General features: G+C 50.5%; 2 protein-coding genes across 2 annotated transcripts; both read right to left on the reverse strand.

Annotated features, from left to right (window-relative positions):
- Window positions 1-4314: 4314 nt before the first annotated feature.
- Window positions 4315-12672, reverse strand: wdr36 (WD repeat domain 36). The gene is made up of 22 exons (XM_044095766.1): window positions 12398-12672; window positions 12135-12162; window positions 11953-12053; window positions 11754-11871; window positions 11537-11669; window positions 11401-11455; window positions 11081-11213; window positions 10660-10835; window positions 10471-10591; window positions 10327-10392; window positions 10147-10236; window positions 6623-6765; window positions 6422-6539; window positions 6189-6354; window positions 6007-6115; window positions 5833-5912; window positions 5650-5757; window positions 5347-5578; window positions 5157-5276; window positions 4989-5070; window positions 4620-4807; window positions 4315-4533 (listed from the first exon to the last, which is right to left on the reverse strand). The coding sequence occupies exons 1-22, from the start codon at window positions 12542-12544 to the stop codon at window positions 4384-4386; spliced, it is 2664 nt and encodes an 887-aa protein (XP_043951701.1). The 5' UTR covers window positions 12545-12672; the 3' UTR covers window positions 4315-4383.
- Window positions 12673-14628: 1956 nt separating this feature from the next.
- slc25a46 (solute carrier family 25 member 46) lies at window positions 14629-17586 on the reverse strand. The gene is made up of 8 exons (XM_044096576.1): window positions 17091-17586; window positions 16851-16893; window positions 16577-16634; window positions 16425-16502; window positions 16253-16353; window positions 16127-16183; window positions 15690-15747; window positions 14629-15578 (listed from the first exon to the last, which is right to left on the reverse strand). Exons 1-8 carry the CDS (start codon window positions 17341-17343, stop codon window positions 14982-14984), a joined length of 1245 nt encoding a protein of 414 aa, XP_043952511.1. The 5' UTR covers window positions 17344-17586; the 3' UTR covers window positions 14629-14981.
- Between the last annotated feature and the right edge of the window lie 534 nt (window positions 17587-18120).

Here is an 18120-nt window from a genome sequence, read left to right on the forward strand (position 1 = left end):
GAGGAAGTGGAAGTATGGGCAGGAGTGGGCATACTTGTTGCTCCCCATCTCGGCGCCTGTACGTTGGGGTTTATGCCAGTGAACGAGAGGGTAGCCTCCCTCCGCCTACAGGTGGGGGGACGGGTCCTGACTGTCGTTTGTGCTTACAGGCTGAATGACAGTTCAGGTTACCCACCCTTTTTGGAGTCCCTAGAGGGGGTACTGGAGAGTGCTCCACCTGGGGACTCCATTGTTCTGCTGGGGGAGTTCAACGCTCACGTGGGCAATGACAGTGAGGCCTGGAGGGGCGTGGTTGGGAGGAACGGCCCCCCCGATCTGAACTGGAGTGGTGTTCTGTTTTTCGACTTCTGTGCTCATCATGGATTGTCCATAACGAACACCATGTTCAAGCATAAGGGTGTCCATATGTGCACTTGGCACCAGGACACCCTAGGCTGCAGTTCGATGATCGACTTTGTCATCGTTTCATCGGACCTGCAGCAGTATGTCTTGGACACTCGGGTGAAGAGAGGTTCTGTCCACTGACCACTACCTGGTGGTGAGTTGGCTCCGCTGGTGGGGGAGGATGCCGGTCAGACCTGGCAGCCCAAACGTGTTGTGAGGGTCTGCTGGGAACGTCTGGCGGAATCCCCTGTGAGACGGAGCTTTAACTCCCATCTCCAGCAGAACTTCGAACACGTCCCAGGGGAGGTGGGGGACATGGAGTCTGAGTGGACCGTGTTTTGTGCCTCCATTGTTGAGGCAGCTCATCTGAGCTGTGGCTGCAAGGTTGTCGGTGCCTGTTGAGGCGGCAACCCTCGAACCCGTTGGTGGACACCTTCGGTAAGGGAAGCCGTCAGGCTGAAGAAGGAGTCCTATCGGGCCTTTTGGCCTGTGGGACTCTGGAAGCAGCAGATGGGTATCGGCAGGCGAAGCGGCATGCGGCTCGGGTGGTTGCTGAGGCAAAAACTCGGGCGTGGGAGGAGTTTGGAGACACCATGGAGAAAGACTTCCGTACGGCTTCGAGGCGATTCTGGTCCACCATCTGGCGTCTCAGGAGGGGGAAGCAGTGCAGCACCAACACTGTTTACAGTGGGGATGGTGTGCTGCTGACCTCAACTCGGGATGTTGTGGGCCGGTGGGCAGAATACTTCGAAGACCTCCTCAATCCCACCAACATGCCTTCTATTGTGGAAGCTGAGCCTGGGGACTCTGGGTTGGACTCTCCAATCTCTGGGGTCGAGGTCGCCGAGGTGGTCAAAAAGCTCCTCGGTGGCAGGGTCCCGGGGGGGGATGAGATCCGCCTGGAGTTCCTCAAGGCTCTGGATGTTGTAGGGTTGTGTTGGTTAACACGACTCTTCAATATCGCATGGACATCGGGGGCAGTTCCCCGGTATTCGAAGACTGGTGTGGTGGTCCCCCTGTTCAAAAAGGGGGACCGGAGGGTGTGCTCCAATTACAGGGGGGTCACACTCTTAAGCCTCCCTGCCAAGGTCTATTCAGGGGTTCTGGAGAGGAGGGTCTGTCGGATTGTTGAACCTCGGATTCAGGAAGAGCAGTGTGGTTCTGGTTCTGGTTCTGGAACACTGGACCAGCTCTACACCCTCAGCAGGTCCTGGAGGGTTCTGGGAGTTCGCCCAACCAGTCTACATGTGTTTTGTGGACTTGGAGAAGGCGTTCGACCGTGTCCCTCGGGGAGCCCTGTGGGGGGTTCTCCGGGAGTATGGGGTACCGGGCTCCTTGATACGGGCTGTCAGGTCCCTGTAGGACCGGTGTCAGAGTCTGGTCCACATTGCCGGCAGTAAGTCGGGCTTGTTTCCGGTGAGAGTTGGACTCCACCAGGGCTGCCCTTTGTCACTGATTCTGTTCATTACTTTTATGGACAGAATCTCTGGACCAGCCAAGGTGTTGAGGGGATCCGTTTTGGTGGCCTTAGGATCAAATCTCTGCTTTTTGCGGATGATGTGGTTCTTTTGGCTTCATCAGGTCGTGATTTGCAGCTCTCGCTGGAGCGGTTCCCAGCCGAGTGTGAAGCGGCTGGGATGGCGATCAGTGTCTCCAAATCCGATTCCATGGTCTTGAGTTGGAAAAGGGTAGAGTGCCTTCTCCGGGTCAGGGGGGGTGTCCTGCCCCAAGTGGAGGAGTTCAAGTATCTCGGGATCTTGTTCACGAATGGGGGAAGAAGGGAGCAGGAGATCGACAGGCGGATTGGTGCAGCGTCTGCCGTCAAGCGGACGCTGTACCGGTCCGTCGTGGTGAAGAGCGAGCTGAGCCAAAAAGCAAAGCTCTCGATTTACCGGTCGATCTACGTTCCCACCCTCATCTATGGTCATGAGCTTTGGGTCATGACCGAAAGAACCAGATCACGGATACAAGCGGCCGAAATGGGTTTTCTCCGTAGGGTGTCTGGGTTCTCCCTTAGAAAGAGAAGCTCAATCATCCAGGAGGGACTCAGAGTAGAGCCGCTGCTCCTTCACATTGAGAGGGTCCAGTTGAGGAGCATCTGGTCAGGATGCCTCCTGGACGCCTCCCTGATGAGGCGTTCATGTCCTACCAGGAAGAGGGGAAACCCAGGACACGCTGGAGGGACGATGTCTCTCTGCTGGCCTGGGAACGCCTTGAGATTCCTGGGAACGCCTTGAGATTCCTGGAGGAGCTGGAAGAAGAGACTGGAGAGGGAAGACTGGGCCTCCCTTCTGAAACTGCTGACCCCATGACCCGACCAGTATAAGAGGAAGAAGATGGATGGATAAAATACCTTTTTCATACCAGTCAGTTTTAAAAATAGATTTTCTATTCATTAATATTGATGTTATTCCACACTACAGATCCATGTGGGATCAAATTGTGGGTAAATATAATTTTCCAAAAATGTAAAACTTGTTTATGAAAATTAGTGCAATATTAATCTTGGTTATTTCAAAATCACATTTAAGCAAGAAATCCAAGACACAGAGTTTCTTAAATATGGATTTAGGGATATGAAACCACGTTGAGTTGGAATGAGACAAAAAAATCTTCAGCCAATTTATTGGGTTAGAGTGTAATGAACCAATCAGAGCCTCGAAATCTACAGACTTTTTCTTTGTGTAGATAAAAGATTCAGTCCAGCAGAATCACGATATTAAAACTGAAAACTCAACAAGGCGAATAAAAAATGGAGAAAATATATTTATATTCTTATCCATGGCGGTTATTTGATACTGATTACAGAAAACAGTATTCACTTTTCTACCAATTACCTATAGATGATCAATAACCTCAGGACTGTTGCTTCTGTCTTGATTTGAGACAGGTGGTCATAGGTCAAAGGTCACACCTTTTCAGAGCCGATAGAAATATGCAGAAGTCCCGCTGCTGGGATAATTCTGTTAGTTTAGATATTAATCAGAGTAATTAATTATTGCCTTTATGATCAGTTTCCGGGCTGCACAGTGGTGCAGTGGGTAGAGCTGTTTCCTTGCACCAAGAAGGTCCTGGGTTCGATTCCCGGCCCGGGGTCTTTCTGCATGGAGTTTGCATGTTCTCCCTGTGCATGGTGGGTTCTCTCCGGGTTCTCCGGCTTCCTCCCACAGTCCAAAAACATGACTGTCAGGTTAATTGGTCTCTCTAAATTCTCCCTAGGTGTGAGTGTGTGTGAATGGTTGTGTGTCTCTGTGTTGCCCTGCGACAGACTGGTGACCTGTCCAGGGTGACCCCGTGACCCCGCCTCTCACCTGGAACATAGCTGGAGAGGAACCAGCAACCCTCCCGACCCCATTAGGGAAGAAGGGTGAACAGGAAATGGATGGATGATCAGTTTCCTGTCATCAGTTCTGGGGACTCTAGAAACATTTACATATTTTCAGATATTTAGGTTTATTAAGTCATTATTTCTATCTGATCTGGTAAAACTCCAGTGATAAACTAAATACCAGCCGCCAATAAACTGCTGCTGTTCATGGAAGCTGAACCGTTTTTTATCATTTTAAATTTATATCAATGTTTTTCTATATATAAATTTTCTTTTCATGGAGGAATCCTGTTAACAGAAATGTATTTACACAGATAAAAACCAACTTTGATCACATTGTGCATTAACCCGGGAGAAATAAATAAGCAATAAGTTGATCATAAAATTGATCCCTGAACCATAAACCAGACAAGAATGGAATCAGTTTCTGTTTCACTTCCCACCAGGCAGGAAGCTGCTGATTACAGATGATCAATAGATGAAACCGATGATGATGATGATGGTCTGGATCTCCTGTCTTCGTTTCACGATGTCGTTTATATCAGCGCGGCGCTCTGACCTCTGCACGAGTTTCATCAGCCCAGATCAAACGATCACAGAGCAACAGAATCAGGAAACACTTTATTCAGATACAAACTGTGTGTGTGTGTGTGTGTGTGTGTGTGTGTGTGTCACAGCAGTGCGCTCTTTGTGTACGACAGCAGACACAGTGATTGGTTGAACGATGCTTGAAGCTCCGCCCACCCAGACTCCAGTCTGGAGGAGAGGCGGAGCAACGTCTCCATAGCAACTGCATCCTGCGACAACGTGCGCAGATGGAGCTGAAAACAAAAACAAAGCTGCCGGTAAACAGGAAGCTGGGGCTCTTTCACAATAAAAGTCCGAAGCTGCGCTCCGACTGGCTCACCTTCAAGAAGAGAGCCAGGTAAGCGTGAGCCAGGTCGAAGTCCCGCCCACTGGCCAGCATGAAATCGATCATCTGGATGAAGGCAAGCAGGAGGCTGTTGGCTCCGCCCCCTTCGGACGTCAGACAGGTGATCTCCACGGAAACGCCTGCCGGCCCACATTCCTTCAGGACCCTCAGAGGCCGATCAACTGGGAGCATTAAAGATGGATACAGGAAGTTCACCACAGATTATCAAAATAAAAGCACTGAGTCTAACTAAAAAAAACCCCAAAACATTTTACTTTTAGCATCTCAAATTTAATTAAATTGACCTTAAAGTGAAGTTAGTTAGAATGGTGCTTTTATTTTGAAGGGTAAAGATGGACTCACATGATCCGGAGTCCAGCGCCAACTCCAGAGCCGCTGCGAACTCTGACCTCTGAGCCAGCGAACCCCATGGCAGCAGCTTGGACTGACAGGAAACACGGCCATATTCAGACACCCTGGGTCACGTGACAGAAACAGGCTGGGGAGGGGCTGGCCTCTTGATTGGCTTACCTGTGAGTCCTCTCTGGTTGTCAAGGGCAACGTGAACTGAGGTGTCAGACCAGGAAGTGTTGGCAGGAAGAAGGGGGCGGCGGGCGGAGCAGCAGGGGGCGCCAGCGGTCTGTTCCTCCTCTGTAAGCAGCAGCAACAGGTGAGCGAGGGGTCAGCTGATCTCACCTGCAGCCACCGCCACCCAGCTCACCCTGATGGCGTCCAGGTGCAGCAGACTTTTCCACCGAGACTCGGGCATCAGCGATAGCGTCACAAGCTCCGCCCCCAGCTGCTCAGCTGATTGGAACGCATCATCAGGTTCCTCTGAGGTCACTTCCTGTTCCATCAGGGCAGCAGCAGCGCTGGGCAGCGTCTCCTCCTCTGGTTGGTAGTCAGCTGGGAGGGGGCGGAGCCCCACCGGCCCGCACAGGCTCCTATTGGTCCTGGAGAAGAAGAGCTAGACTGTGATTGGCTGAAACAAGACCCAACATGCTGCTCTGCGATTGGTCCATACCAGAGGTAAACGCCCAGACTGTCCACATGTGCTGTCGCCAGGAAGTCTCCGGTCGGCGACATGGAAACGGCAACGGGCGCCATGGCAACCAGGAAGCAGTCCACCAGACTGAGGAGAGAGGAAGACGATTAATTAACGAGAGGGTGGGGCTTCCTGCTTCCAGTCGATGATGTCACAGCTCACCTGCCAGAGGGGAGGTCCCAGGTCCTGATGGTGCAGTCCATCGCCGTGGTAACCAGCCAGCGGCCATCAGGGCTGAACGTCTTAGGAGGAAACCAAGATGAAGGACAAGAGAAGACAGCGAGTCAGACCGGGTCAGAACCAACCAGAACCAATCAGTGATCAGCAGCTGCCCACCATGTCAGTGATGTTGCCATGGTGACCAGCAAACTTCCTGATGATCCGTCTGGTTTCGACGTCCGCCACAGCCAGCGTGAAGTCGTCCATCGCCACGGCAACCATCCCACTGGGGATGCAGGAGGGCGGGTCAGTGAGTGGGCGCAGACGGGCGCACTGAGCATGCTCAGTTCCTGTCTAACCTGTCTCTGTGAAGCCTCAGGCTCGCCGGCGCGGCGCTCAGCTTCAGAACCACTTCCTGTTTTCTCGTCTTAAAGCGCCAGAACTTCAGCAGCCAATCAGAGCCGCAGCTGACAGTCAGCTGGTTCAGCGTATCCGTGGCGACGCCTCGCACCACGCCGCTGTGCGCTGCAGGACAGGGGGCGGGGTTAAAGGGACGGGCATTTGGCCGACCAATCAGACGGACCAGGCTCACCTTTCTCCTCGTCACCATAGCAACCACGGTGCAGACCGGACTGCAGGTTGTAGACGTCCACACGTCCACAGGATGAGCCAATCACAGCGAAGTTCCCACAGGAAGTGATGTCAAGAGCCTGGAAAGACAGGAAGTCATTGGGTAAACCAACAGGGGCGGGGCTTAAACTCAACATGGCGGGTAGTGATGTCACGCTGTTACCGTGGCAACAACATTCTTCCTGACAGCAGGAGGCTTCAGGTGGTGAGCTCCCATGGTGCACCTATGGTAGTTCCAAGTGGAGGCGGCGAGGCGGCCGCGGTGGAGCGCCACGACGCCGTCCCAGTCCGACTGGCGAGCGACGGCTGGAGGGAGGGGGCGAGAGAGAGAGAGGGAGGGAGAATAAGTGTCACTATGGTAACTGACCCCCTTCTGAAATTTAGGAAAAAACAGGGTGGAACCAAAAGTCCTGGCCAAGTTGATGATGAAGGGGGCGGAGCTATCAGGGGGAAAGAAGCCATGTTTCTATTCATCCACATCGTCAACATTTGTTTTTTTTATTTTTTTATAAATTTTATTTAAAGTTTTCAAGGTTTAGAACATACAGATAAACAAACAGATAAAACCCAGATCCACAGGTCATAAAACATTCCAGTTGACAAATGGTGTATCCACACAACAAATGTATACAAACTGGGAACGCGTACGGCCATCAACATGAGACCGAGGGGGGTCCAACTCGGTGCTCAACTTAGTCTGTTCTGTGAAAAGAGTTCCAGGAAGGGATTCCAGCAGCATGAAAAAGTGTCTTTAGAGCCTTTACCAAGTCTTTCCATCTGTATAATGGACATCATGTCCGTCACCCAAAGGCAGAATGAGGGGGAACAGACGACCTCCAGTCCCTCAGGATTAGTCTCTTGGCAACAATCAGTCCCAGTTCTAACGGTTGCTGCATTGCAGCGGGTATAGTCCCTGGTTCAGGTTGTATTGGAGTCTTGTATGCCTTGGAGTACCAATCAAACACTTTAGACCAAAGGCCCGATAATGAAGGACAGGACCAAAAAGCATGAGACAGTGAGCCTTCAGAAATGTCACATTGGGGAGATAGAGGGATAAATGTTATGCAATCTGACCTTTGAATAGTGTAACCGATGTGTGATTTTAAACTGAATTAGCTGATGTCTGCTGTTTATTGAACACCAGTGAATTTTGGAGAGGCATCTGTTCCATAAATGTTCAGGGATTGTTATCCCAGCTCTTTTCCCCAGGCCTCCCTGATTTTTGTGGTGTGTGCAACAGTGCGGTTGCCAAGTAGATGTACAATTCTTGTAACGAGATGTTTAGAGTCAGGGGGACCAAGGATGTCAAAAATGTCATTCTCTCTTGGAAGAGTGTCAAAGTTCTCACTTTTTGACTTAATGTAATGCCTGACCTGCAGATTGGGGCAGATTGTATTTTTCTTTCAATAGGCCGAATGATGAAAACTTATTGCCAATATACATGTCCTTAATCGACACCAATCCTCTTTCCCTCCATTCATGATAAGCTTTGTCCTGCCAAGGAGGCAAAAAACTGTGATTAAAGCAAAGCGGCGTCTGTACTGATGTATTTGGTAGTGCAAGGAAAGTCCTGATCTGATTTACAGTTCTTACTTCGTGTCTCAGCACAAAGCTCACATTTCGACAGGCTTCAGGTTTTTCAAGCCGGGCAAATAGCAGAGCTGGTAGGGAGGAATTATTCACCAGATTGGACTCCATCTTGAGCCACAAAGGAATATTAGTCATTGGGTTACCTGGGGAGTCCTGCTGCCAATACATTAATGCTCTGATGTTGGCAGCCCAATAATAGTGTTTAAATATAGGCAGGCCCAGACCTCCCTCCTCCTTCAGCCTCTGTAAATAGAAATCCTAGCATTTTCCCATTCCATATGTAGGACTGAATGATCGAATCCAAGTCCTTGTAGAAAGTCTTTAAGATAAACAGGAAGATTTTGACAAATACAAGAACCTGGTAGGGAGATCATTTTGATTGAATTAATGCGTCCAATCATTGACAGAGGTAAAATTTTCCAGTACTCAATATTTTGCTTTAATCCTGATATAAAGTTTAGTTTGAAGATAAGTTTGGGGTCTTTGGGTATAGAAAGACTAAGATAGGTGAGATGGCTCTCAACCACTTTGAATGGAACATTTTGTAAGAACCCAGATGGGAATGTATTGGAAAGAGGCATCAACTCACTGTTTGACCAATTGATTGTATATCTGGAAATTTTACTGAAAGATGTAATCAGACTGAGGAGGAAGGGGAAAGACTTCACATATTATATTCAAATATAAAATCACATCATCAGCGTATAAACTAATGAGTGTTTCAACACCACCGACTCCAAGACCCTCAATGGTCGGATGCGTCCTTATTGCCACAGCAAGTGGCTCCAATGCAATAGCAAAAAGTGCTGACATTTTTGGTTTTTTTGTTGTTGTTTTTTTAAAGATTTTTTTTGGCTCTAGTGGCCTTCACCTGAAAGTGCTATGACAGGAAAGCAGGGTAATGAGAGAAGGGGAAGACGTGTAGCAAAGGTCACCAGGTCGGGAATTGAACCTGCGACGGCCACTTCGAGGACTAAGGCCTCACTACGTGGGCCGTGCTCAACCCCTGCGCCACCACAGCACCCCCGACATTTTGTTTTTTTTATCCAAACTAGTGAAAAATCTGGCGACTATTTCTGTGCTGCTGCAGCCCAACAGCGAGCCGCCATTAGCCGCCGTTAGCCGCTATTAAAATGCCATTAGCCATCATTAGCAGCCACTAGGGCTGTTGTAAACAAATATTTTATATATTCTATGGATTATTCTTACAATTAATCCGGAAATCGGATAAAATATTGGTAAATCTAACATGACAGCAGTGTTACTATCGCATATCAATATCAGTCCAATTTTTCACATTTGAGCTTCTCTAACACTTACTTTTCTTTAATCTCACTTTCTAAGTTAACCTGAAGACAAATTATACAGGAATCTATATTCAGTGTAAGAATGAAGAGGTTTAATAGATGAACTCTCACCTTGCCCAGACATTCATAGCTTTGTGTTCGTGTTAGCGATTTGAGACACCTGTCTGTATAAATAATCCTGCTGTTCGCTATGAAGCAGCAGCTCCATGAAGAGAAAATCTGCCGAACCCCAGGCACAACGCCAGTCATTTTAAGGATGTTTATAGAGTGGGTAGAGCTGTTGCCTTGCAGCAAGAAGGTCCTGGGTTCGATTCCCGGCCCGGGGTCTTTCTGCATGGAGTTTGCATGTTCTCCCTGTGCATGGTGGGTTCTCTCCGGGTTCTCTGGGTTCCTCCCACAGTCCAAAAACATGACTGTCAGGTTAATTGGTCTCTCTAAATTCTCCCTAGGTGTGAGTGTGTGTGTGAATGGTTGTGTGTCTCTGTGTTGCCCTGCGACAGACTGGTGACCTGGAGAGGAACCAGCAACCCTCCTGACCCCATTAGGGACAAGGTGTTAGAAAATGGATGGATGGACGACCTCAAATCACTCGAGGAATCGCTTCAGTCCCAGCTTCCACTACCTACCACTAGCTGCTATTAGCCACCATTAGCTGCTATTAGCCACCATTAGCTGCTATTAGCCACCACTAGCTGCTATTAGCCACCACTAGCTGCTATTAGCCACCATTAGCTGCTATTAGCCACCACTAGCTGCTATTAGCCACCATTCGCTCCCAGGTAAAACCCACCTGAGGCTAGCGCTGTGATAGCAGGAAGTTGCAGCTCTTCGTAGGCCAACCCTTTTTTCTTCTTCTTCTCTTTCTTCTTGCTGATGGATCCTGAAACAGAAAAGCATTTTGCTGTAGTACCAGCGGACTGTCACCGTGGCAACCAGTAAAACCAGGAGCGGCTCCTGGCACTGGACTGACCGTGACCCATGTTCTTGTTGAAACGCTCATGGACGGTGGAGTAGGACTGCAGGGAGCCGTCCTGACCTGCAGGGGGCAGCAGAGGCTCTGGTGAGACTGGGAACCCGACTGGGAACCCGACTGGGAACCAGCTGGTTCTCCTACCTGCACTCAGGATGTTCTTCCCATCGTTGCCATGGTGATGGATGGTGGTGGGCGGGGCGCTGTGGCCCTGCCGGCACCTGAGCAGTCTGGCCCCGCCCCTCTCCTGGTCAAATATCCAGACCTTATGAAGACAAAGGTTAAAGGTCACAGTATCCAAAGCAGAGTGCCTGGTTGTTTCGGGTCGCTTACCTTGATAGCGTTGTCGGCTCCGTTGGTGACCAGCAGCGGCTCTCCATGAAGGAAAGTTGCCGCGGCAACAGCAGTTCGGTGGGCGTGTCTCTGCTGGGTGACCAGCTGCTGACGCGCCAAGTCCCACAATGCAATGTGTCCCTGTGGACTGCCGGACGCCATGATGGGAGGCCCGTCTGGGGGAGAGCAGAACACATGGAACTCCTGGACCAGATAATGCTAACAGACCCACTAGCCGGTGCTAATGGACGTGCTAACAGACCCGCTAACCGACACTAAATGTTTCTCCTAATGGAGGCTAACGGACTTGCTTACCGACCAGCTAACAGATGCTAGCGTTAGCAGGTCCGTGTCTGTTACCTAACAGACCCGCTAACGGATGCTAACGGACCAGCTACTGGACCCGCTCAGGTGAGCCTACCTGTCCTGAAAGCCAGCGTGCTGATTGGTCCCCAGTCCTGCATGAAGCTCATCAGCGTCTCATCCAGGCGGATGTTGTGGATGATGATGCGTCCGGTTGCCGTGCCGACGCCCACCACGTCCACTGCTGGACTCTGGGGAGGAAGCAGATGGTTGCCAGTGTTACCTCTCGAGAAAACTTTATTAGTTAGAAACGAGACCAGCGCTAAACTTCATGTTAGCCACTGTGAAAACAGCAACAGATGACATTCAGAAGAACCAACACCAAGCCCCGCCCCCACAGAGCACCGACCAATCAGGATCAAGCAGCCGACCTCTGACCTGCTGCAAGACGGTGACCGCAGCCGACCAGCCAGGGAACGAGAACAGCAGCTTACTGAGGAGGAAAAGGAAGCCGGTGAGCATCGCCATGGCAACACAGTATGTGGCAGCAGAACAGTGGCAGTGGCGCCCTCACCTGGTCTTGATGTTCCACAGCTGCAGCGCCCCCTGGCGGCTGCCCAGCAGCACCTTGTTCAGGTACGTGCTCGGGTGCATCATGGCCGACACGTCGAAGGTCCTGGGGTCAAAGTTCAGCCGCAGGTAGATGTCTGCGGGTCACAAAGCAGACCAAGATGGAAGCCATGATGGAAACTAGCTCAGGTGAGGCCTGAAGCCCCGCCCCCTCTGCTCACCTTCTCCCTGAACGTCCCACACGATGACATCACCACTGCTGTCGGCGGAGACCAGATGGTTGCCCAGCGGCAGTAGCAGCCGCACTTCCTGTTTATGTCCATGGTAACGCATCACCACCTGGGTGGAGATTTAAAAAGAACTTTATGAAGAGCCAGATAGCGAACGCAGCGGATGGCGGCGAACAGGAAGTTCCCCTGCCTCTTTATTCCTGGCGAAGGCACAGACAGTCGTTCCGCTGGCGGCGAACACCAGCATCCGGTCCGCTGCCAGGCACGTGATGTCATCGGGCAGGCTGTTACCTAGGTGACCACAGTGTTACACAATGGCCAATCAGAGGGAATCGATCCGCTGCATCATCAGCGTAAAGTTCCAATACTCACTGACAGAAACGATCCCCAGGCGGCTCACCTGCAGGAAACCAGGAAAGGTGAGCTGTGACATCATCACTATCATCTGACCAGCATCCAACCAACCACCAACATCCAACCAGCATCCAATCATCCACAACTCAGCCAGCCGTCCGTCCATCCATCCATCCATCTCCATCCATCCATCCAAACATCCTCCCACGGTGACGTCACACTTTTCCTCTAATTGGTTGCTAATAGTTAGGGATAATCGGCATCGATCACTCTTATCTTACGTTAAACGTGTGGAAGCTTTTGCCCACTGACGTCACCACGTAGAATTCCCGGTGCTTCTGATGATACCGGAGCGCGTGCGGCACGTGGTTGGAGTAGAGACCTAGAACCCGGAACCCGGAGAACAGGGCACTTCCGCTGCGCGGCATGTTCTCAGTCCCACTAATAAACAATTAACAAACAAACAGAACCGAGAAGAACCGAGAACGGAGCGCGAGCCCAGCTCACACATGGAGGAGCGCCGAGGAACTCTGTCCGACTGGAAACACAGCAGGACAGAACATTGGTTCCACCCCGAGGGGGAAGAATTTCGGTGAGACACGTTTCCGTCCCTGTGATGATAGAAATTGCGTCACAGTGCTGAATAAAATCAGTAAATTATGACTATAATAAGTAAGATCTCAGGTTCTGCTCACATGGTCACCTACAAAACCTACACATTAATATTTGGATTGCTTTCAATCTTCTAACCTTTGAAGGCAGTTTATTCATTTACATGAATTAACTTCATGTTTTTTATTGAATTCTGATTGACTGTGTTCTGCTGAGTGTGTTTAAGTGTTAGGTGCCTCAGCATCTCAACACTTTTTATATCGATTTGACTGTATTGTCCTTTCTAGTTATTAATGCAGCCATATTGTTCCAAACTGCAGGTTTCTCCTGACTGTCTGACATGCTGAGTCACTTCAGCTCCAATGTGTTCATGGTTTAAATCCACCATTCAGGACCTGAAGGTTGTTTTCTGTCTCCACTTTTCCTACATTGTCCCTTTCAATCTTCTCATGAAAAGCCACCTGGGGGTTTAAGAAAAGCTTTATTTTTATTTGCAAAACAACAAAAGTCTGATTTTTTGCTGTTTTCAAGAGTCACATAGTGAGCAAATGATGCGTCCTTTTGGAAAACTCAATGGGGAAATGAAAGGTCAGCAGGGGTCACTATTTTAAAAACCAACTTTAATGGTTCTGTTCTTCACTCAGAAAGTGACCCTAATGGCCCATATTTAAAACAAATGTGTTAGGTCAACTTCATTTATTCAGGTTGATTCAACTCATTTACTAAAGTTGGACCCAATGTAATTTAATAGAACCAGCCCAACTAATTTGCAAACTGGACCAAATAATTTACTTGATGAAGATTAATGGCAATTTAGTTGAAACCAACTTTTTTTTCTCTCTGAAGAGTTTCCGCTACTGGTTTGTATTTTTTTGAGACAGTAGGCAGACAGGGTGAGGACATGGCAAAGGTCACCGGGAGTCGAACCAGCGACGTCTGCATTGAGCACTACGGCCTCCAAACGTGGGGCGTGCTAACCCGCTGCACCACCACAGAAACCAACTGATGCTACAGTGATAACGTCATACTTAAGTTGATCCAACTCAGTAATGCACCGTTACAGTGCAGTTCTTAAACGCCAATAGTTCCCTGCAGAGAAAAACAAATATTTACAGTTTAATGTGTAACTAAAACCACTCTGAATTTTTCCCAGGCACTAAACAGTGATGTTGTGATCTTCCATAATCCTCTGATCTCACTAGATCCTCTTCAGAGGGAATCTGACTAAATCGAATCACGTTGTCTCAACTTGAATACATTATTCTAGTTGATCTCATCATTTTTATCCAGTGGTTGAATTTTTACACAAAAGATTTAAATTTGATTCAACATGTTGTATCTTTTGTGAATGTCCAGAAGAATCCAATAATCATCCTTTTTCTTTTAAACCATGGAGAGGCATTAAAATCTGGTATTCCCAGAGATAATCATCACCCACATATTATATTATGTTGGTGACCTTGATAGTCAAATATCTGACATGGTTAATATTGTCTTCTTGCTTGTTAAATATCAGAAATCCTGCTGTAAAAGCAGAGCTTCTACTTATTTAAACTGTATTACACCTCAGTGAAACATTTGAAATCTGTTTCTGCAACAAAGTAACTGTCAGTATCTCTGCTGTTCCTTTGTTTGAATTTTGCTCTCGTTTTTCATTTGCTTAGGGTTTTCAATAAGGTTTAGGGTTATAAACAATAATTCTAAGGAAGAAAATTCTTTCTTAGAATTGATCTAAAACCGGCTTCTTCAGGTTTGTGTACATCTGATGCTGATATGTTTGTTATATTTGATGATAATAAAAACAATAAATAAATAAATAAAATTTGAAAAAATAAGCAATCTGACTGGGTAATTACCCAGAATGCTCTACTGTAAATGTATGGAAGAAGAAGAAGAAGAGTTTGTTTCGCAGGTCAACGCCGGACGACAATTTATTGATTTTAAATTGTTAAATTCTGTATTTATTTATTAACGAATCACAAATAATTTAATCTGAATCTACATTTTCACAGACAACGTTTCATTTTTTACACTTTTATACACAGAACCTGCTGGGCGGATCGCTTGTTTACATCAGGTTTGTTTCCAGCAGCCAATAGGAAGACAGAATCTAAGTCAACAAATGGTTTCCATGGTGATCAGAGGAGAGGATGTGGAAATGATGTAATCAGTCACACGATCAACCTCCAGTGTTCAGATTATCAGCCAATTACCAGCCAAGTCCTGTGGTCATGGCGTCTCCATGGCAACGCCTCAGCAGACCTTGGCGTCCAGCAGCACGACCCTGAGCAGCGTCCTGGCGGCGGCCAGCAGCGCGCCGTGCAGCGAGTACTGCGCCAGCAGCGCGCCGAAGCCGCGGTAGAAGCCGGCGGCGCCTTCCTTCCTCCGGATGGCGTGCAGGCAGTCGGCCAGCCCGTCGTACTGCGTGTTGACCGGCAGCACCAGCGGGCTGCCGCCGCTCCCCGCCGCCTCCGCCCCGTCCGTGGCGTCGATGATGGTGCGCGTCCCCTGCAGGCCGAGGCGGTGCAGCACCGTCTCCAGGGGGAACAGCAGCACGTCCGCCGCCAGAGACCCCGCCCACGCCGCCGCCAGCTCCGGGAAGTAGGCGTCCAGCGGGTCGGACGGGACCGGGCGCCGCTTCCCGCCGCGCTGGTGCAGCCACAGCACCGCCCGCTGGACGGAGGTCGCCACCGCGTAGCGCAGGATGGCGTGGGCGGCCACAGGAAGCAGCAGGTAGCTGAGAGGAAGCAGGCGGCGGCTGTGAGGGGCGCCGACGCCCAGCAGCCGCGTCAGACCCTCACGGACGCAGTCCAGCAGGCCGGACGACGACTCGTCCCGAACGATCTCACTCTGGGGACAGAGGTCAGGATGGGGTCAGAGGTCAGAGGACCTGAACAACCCGTTCCATCTTAGCCAGGCGTCGGTCTCCTGGGTGACAGTAGGGGTCAGGGAAGGACTCACCTGGACGGTCTCGATGAGGCTAGCGCAGTAGAACGGTAGCGCCACCACAGCGGTTAGCCTGCAGGACACAGACAGGCTAACTCAGTGAAACTGCTGGAAACTTTCTCTACAAAGAGTTCTGAAGCAGGCTGGACCCGGGGAGCGGGCCGGGTCAGAACCGGTACCAGATCAAAACAGAATGCTGACAGTGAAAGACGAGCTTCTGCGTCTTCAGTCAGAGGTTCTGTCTAATTGGCTGTAATACAGACTGCTACACGACTTTGTCTGGAGTTTCAGTGGCCATCAGTTTCCCCCTGACAGAGACGACCAATCAGCTGCTGCGAGCAATTTCATTGGCTGCTGGAGCTCAGTGTTCAGAGTTAATGACTGGAACCAGTTTGGTACTCCAGTCTGGCCCGGCAGAACCTCCCGACCCGACCCGGCCCGGCAGTACCGACCCTTTGAGCAGCAGGTGTCCGGCCAGCTGCTTCCAGCTCCAGCTGTGAGGAAGCTCCCTGCAGAAACAGAGCAGCAGAATCAGAACCAGAACCTCAGCAGAACCTCAGTAGCGCTTGGGTGGTTACCGTAGTAACGGCGTGAACTCGCTGATGACGCCCTCGGCGCCCAAGGCGATGCCGTGGACGATGAAGGTGCTGCCCATGCCCTTCCACAGAGCCTTCGGCCCCTGCAGACAGAGCAGGCCTCTGATTGGTCACACGGTCCCTCAGCCACCAATCAGGAAGCAGATCAGCTCACCTGGGCCTTGGTGATGGCGTACATGACGCCGACGGCGCTGAACGGGGTCAGGTGGTAGCAGCGGCCGTGGTAGTTGACCTGAGACAGACAGCCAATCAGAGCTAAGCACAGACACCATGTGACCTGAGGTGCTGCTGATCAGCTGGTCATACCTGGCACTGGCGCCGGAACACGATGCAGGGATGGGCCAAGACGTTCTCCGTGAACAGACTGCTGACAGACACAGAGACACGGGGTCAGTGGGTCCAGCTGACCAGAACCAGAACCAGAACCAGATCTGAGGAGCCGGTTAAATAAAGACTGAATGTTCTGATGGACCTACTGAACCATCAGAACCAGAACCTGTGGGCCACTGCAGCTGGTCTATGGACAGGACTCTCACTCTGGACTAAAAACAGCGACCAATGGAAGCAGATGAACTCTGACCTGACCAGTCCGATCCCGAACCCAGCGAATCGGTTCAGCTGCTCTGAAACACACAGAGGAGACCCGAAATGACGTCATCGCGATGACATCACAGCTCTCACCGTTTATAAGCAGAGCCTATCGGAACCCTCAGTCCATCTGAAGCGCGGTTACCATGGCAACCTGACCTCCGATTTACCGTAGCTCACACCTTCATGCCACGATGCGTTCACGGACCCTCCAGCCAGAACACCGACCTACCTGGAGGAACGCCCGCGGCATGCGGAGCCTCCCAGCGGGACCCCGGCTCGGCCTCCTCGTACAGCGGCGTCCGCTCCCCGGGGTGGAGGTTCCGGCTGCCCGGGATGTCCGGCGGGCTGGTGACCCACTGGTGCTGCTGCAGCTCCCCGGAGACCCCACTGGCGGGCCCGGAGCTCCGGGCCGGGTATCCGGCTCCGTACTGGTCGACCCGGAACCCATACCCGTCGAAGCTGTCCGGCCTTCTGGAGGCCATGAGGAACAAGGACCGAGAGAGAACCGCGGATCAGAGCGCAGAGGCGGGCATGGACCGGGACCGAGAGCCGGGGGGGGAAAGCTGGACTCGAACCGAAGGAGAACCTGAACAACCTGATGGACCGAAACGAGCTGACCCGCTGCAAAACACTCCTACCACCGGAAACACTCTCTACCGTTGCACTTCCGGCAGCTGGAGGACCAAGTGCTCGGTGCTGCCCCCTGCTGTCCGGCAGAGGGATTTAACCCGAGGAACCGAGTGAGGTATTCTGACCATATGGTTCTGACTATCTGTGCTACCCATCAATCCGTCCTACCTTGTGGTAATGCGCACGCGCACGTCGATGCTACATCAGATACTGCCTTCAGTAGATCTGGATGCTTATAACTAATATCTGATATTTATGATGTTTATTGCCAGATTCTCCTCAGGCGGACATGAAGGTCCACAGCTGGTTCTGACGGTCCAGCCAGAACCTCCAATCTGGTTAACTGGACCTTCCCTGAAGGACCTGAACACAGCAGAGCAGAACTGGAAGGAAAATGCTTCCTGGCTTTCAGCATTAATATTCATCCCGTCCGAGTCAGAAGAACCAGAACCTCATTTAGCTGGCATAAAACTCAACAGACTGCATGTTGAACCGGATCATCGTGGTTCTGTTGGTTCTGTCTGAACGTTCTCTTTTAAATCCAACCTCATTTTTAAGCAACAGAGAAAAGAACTCCTGCTGACCCGGATCATTTCCCTAAGAGCCGATTCCGATTCAGAACCGTTCAA

Source organism: Gambusia affinis, linkage group LG17 (assembly GCF_019740435.1).
Source record: "Gambusia affinis linkage group LG17, SWU_Gaff_1.0, whole genome shotgun sequence".
Taxonomy (NCBI): domain Eukaryota; kingdom Metazoa; phylum Chordata; class Actinopteri; order Cyprinodontiformes; family Poeciliidae; genus Gambusia; species Gambusia affinis.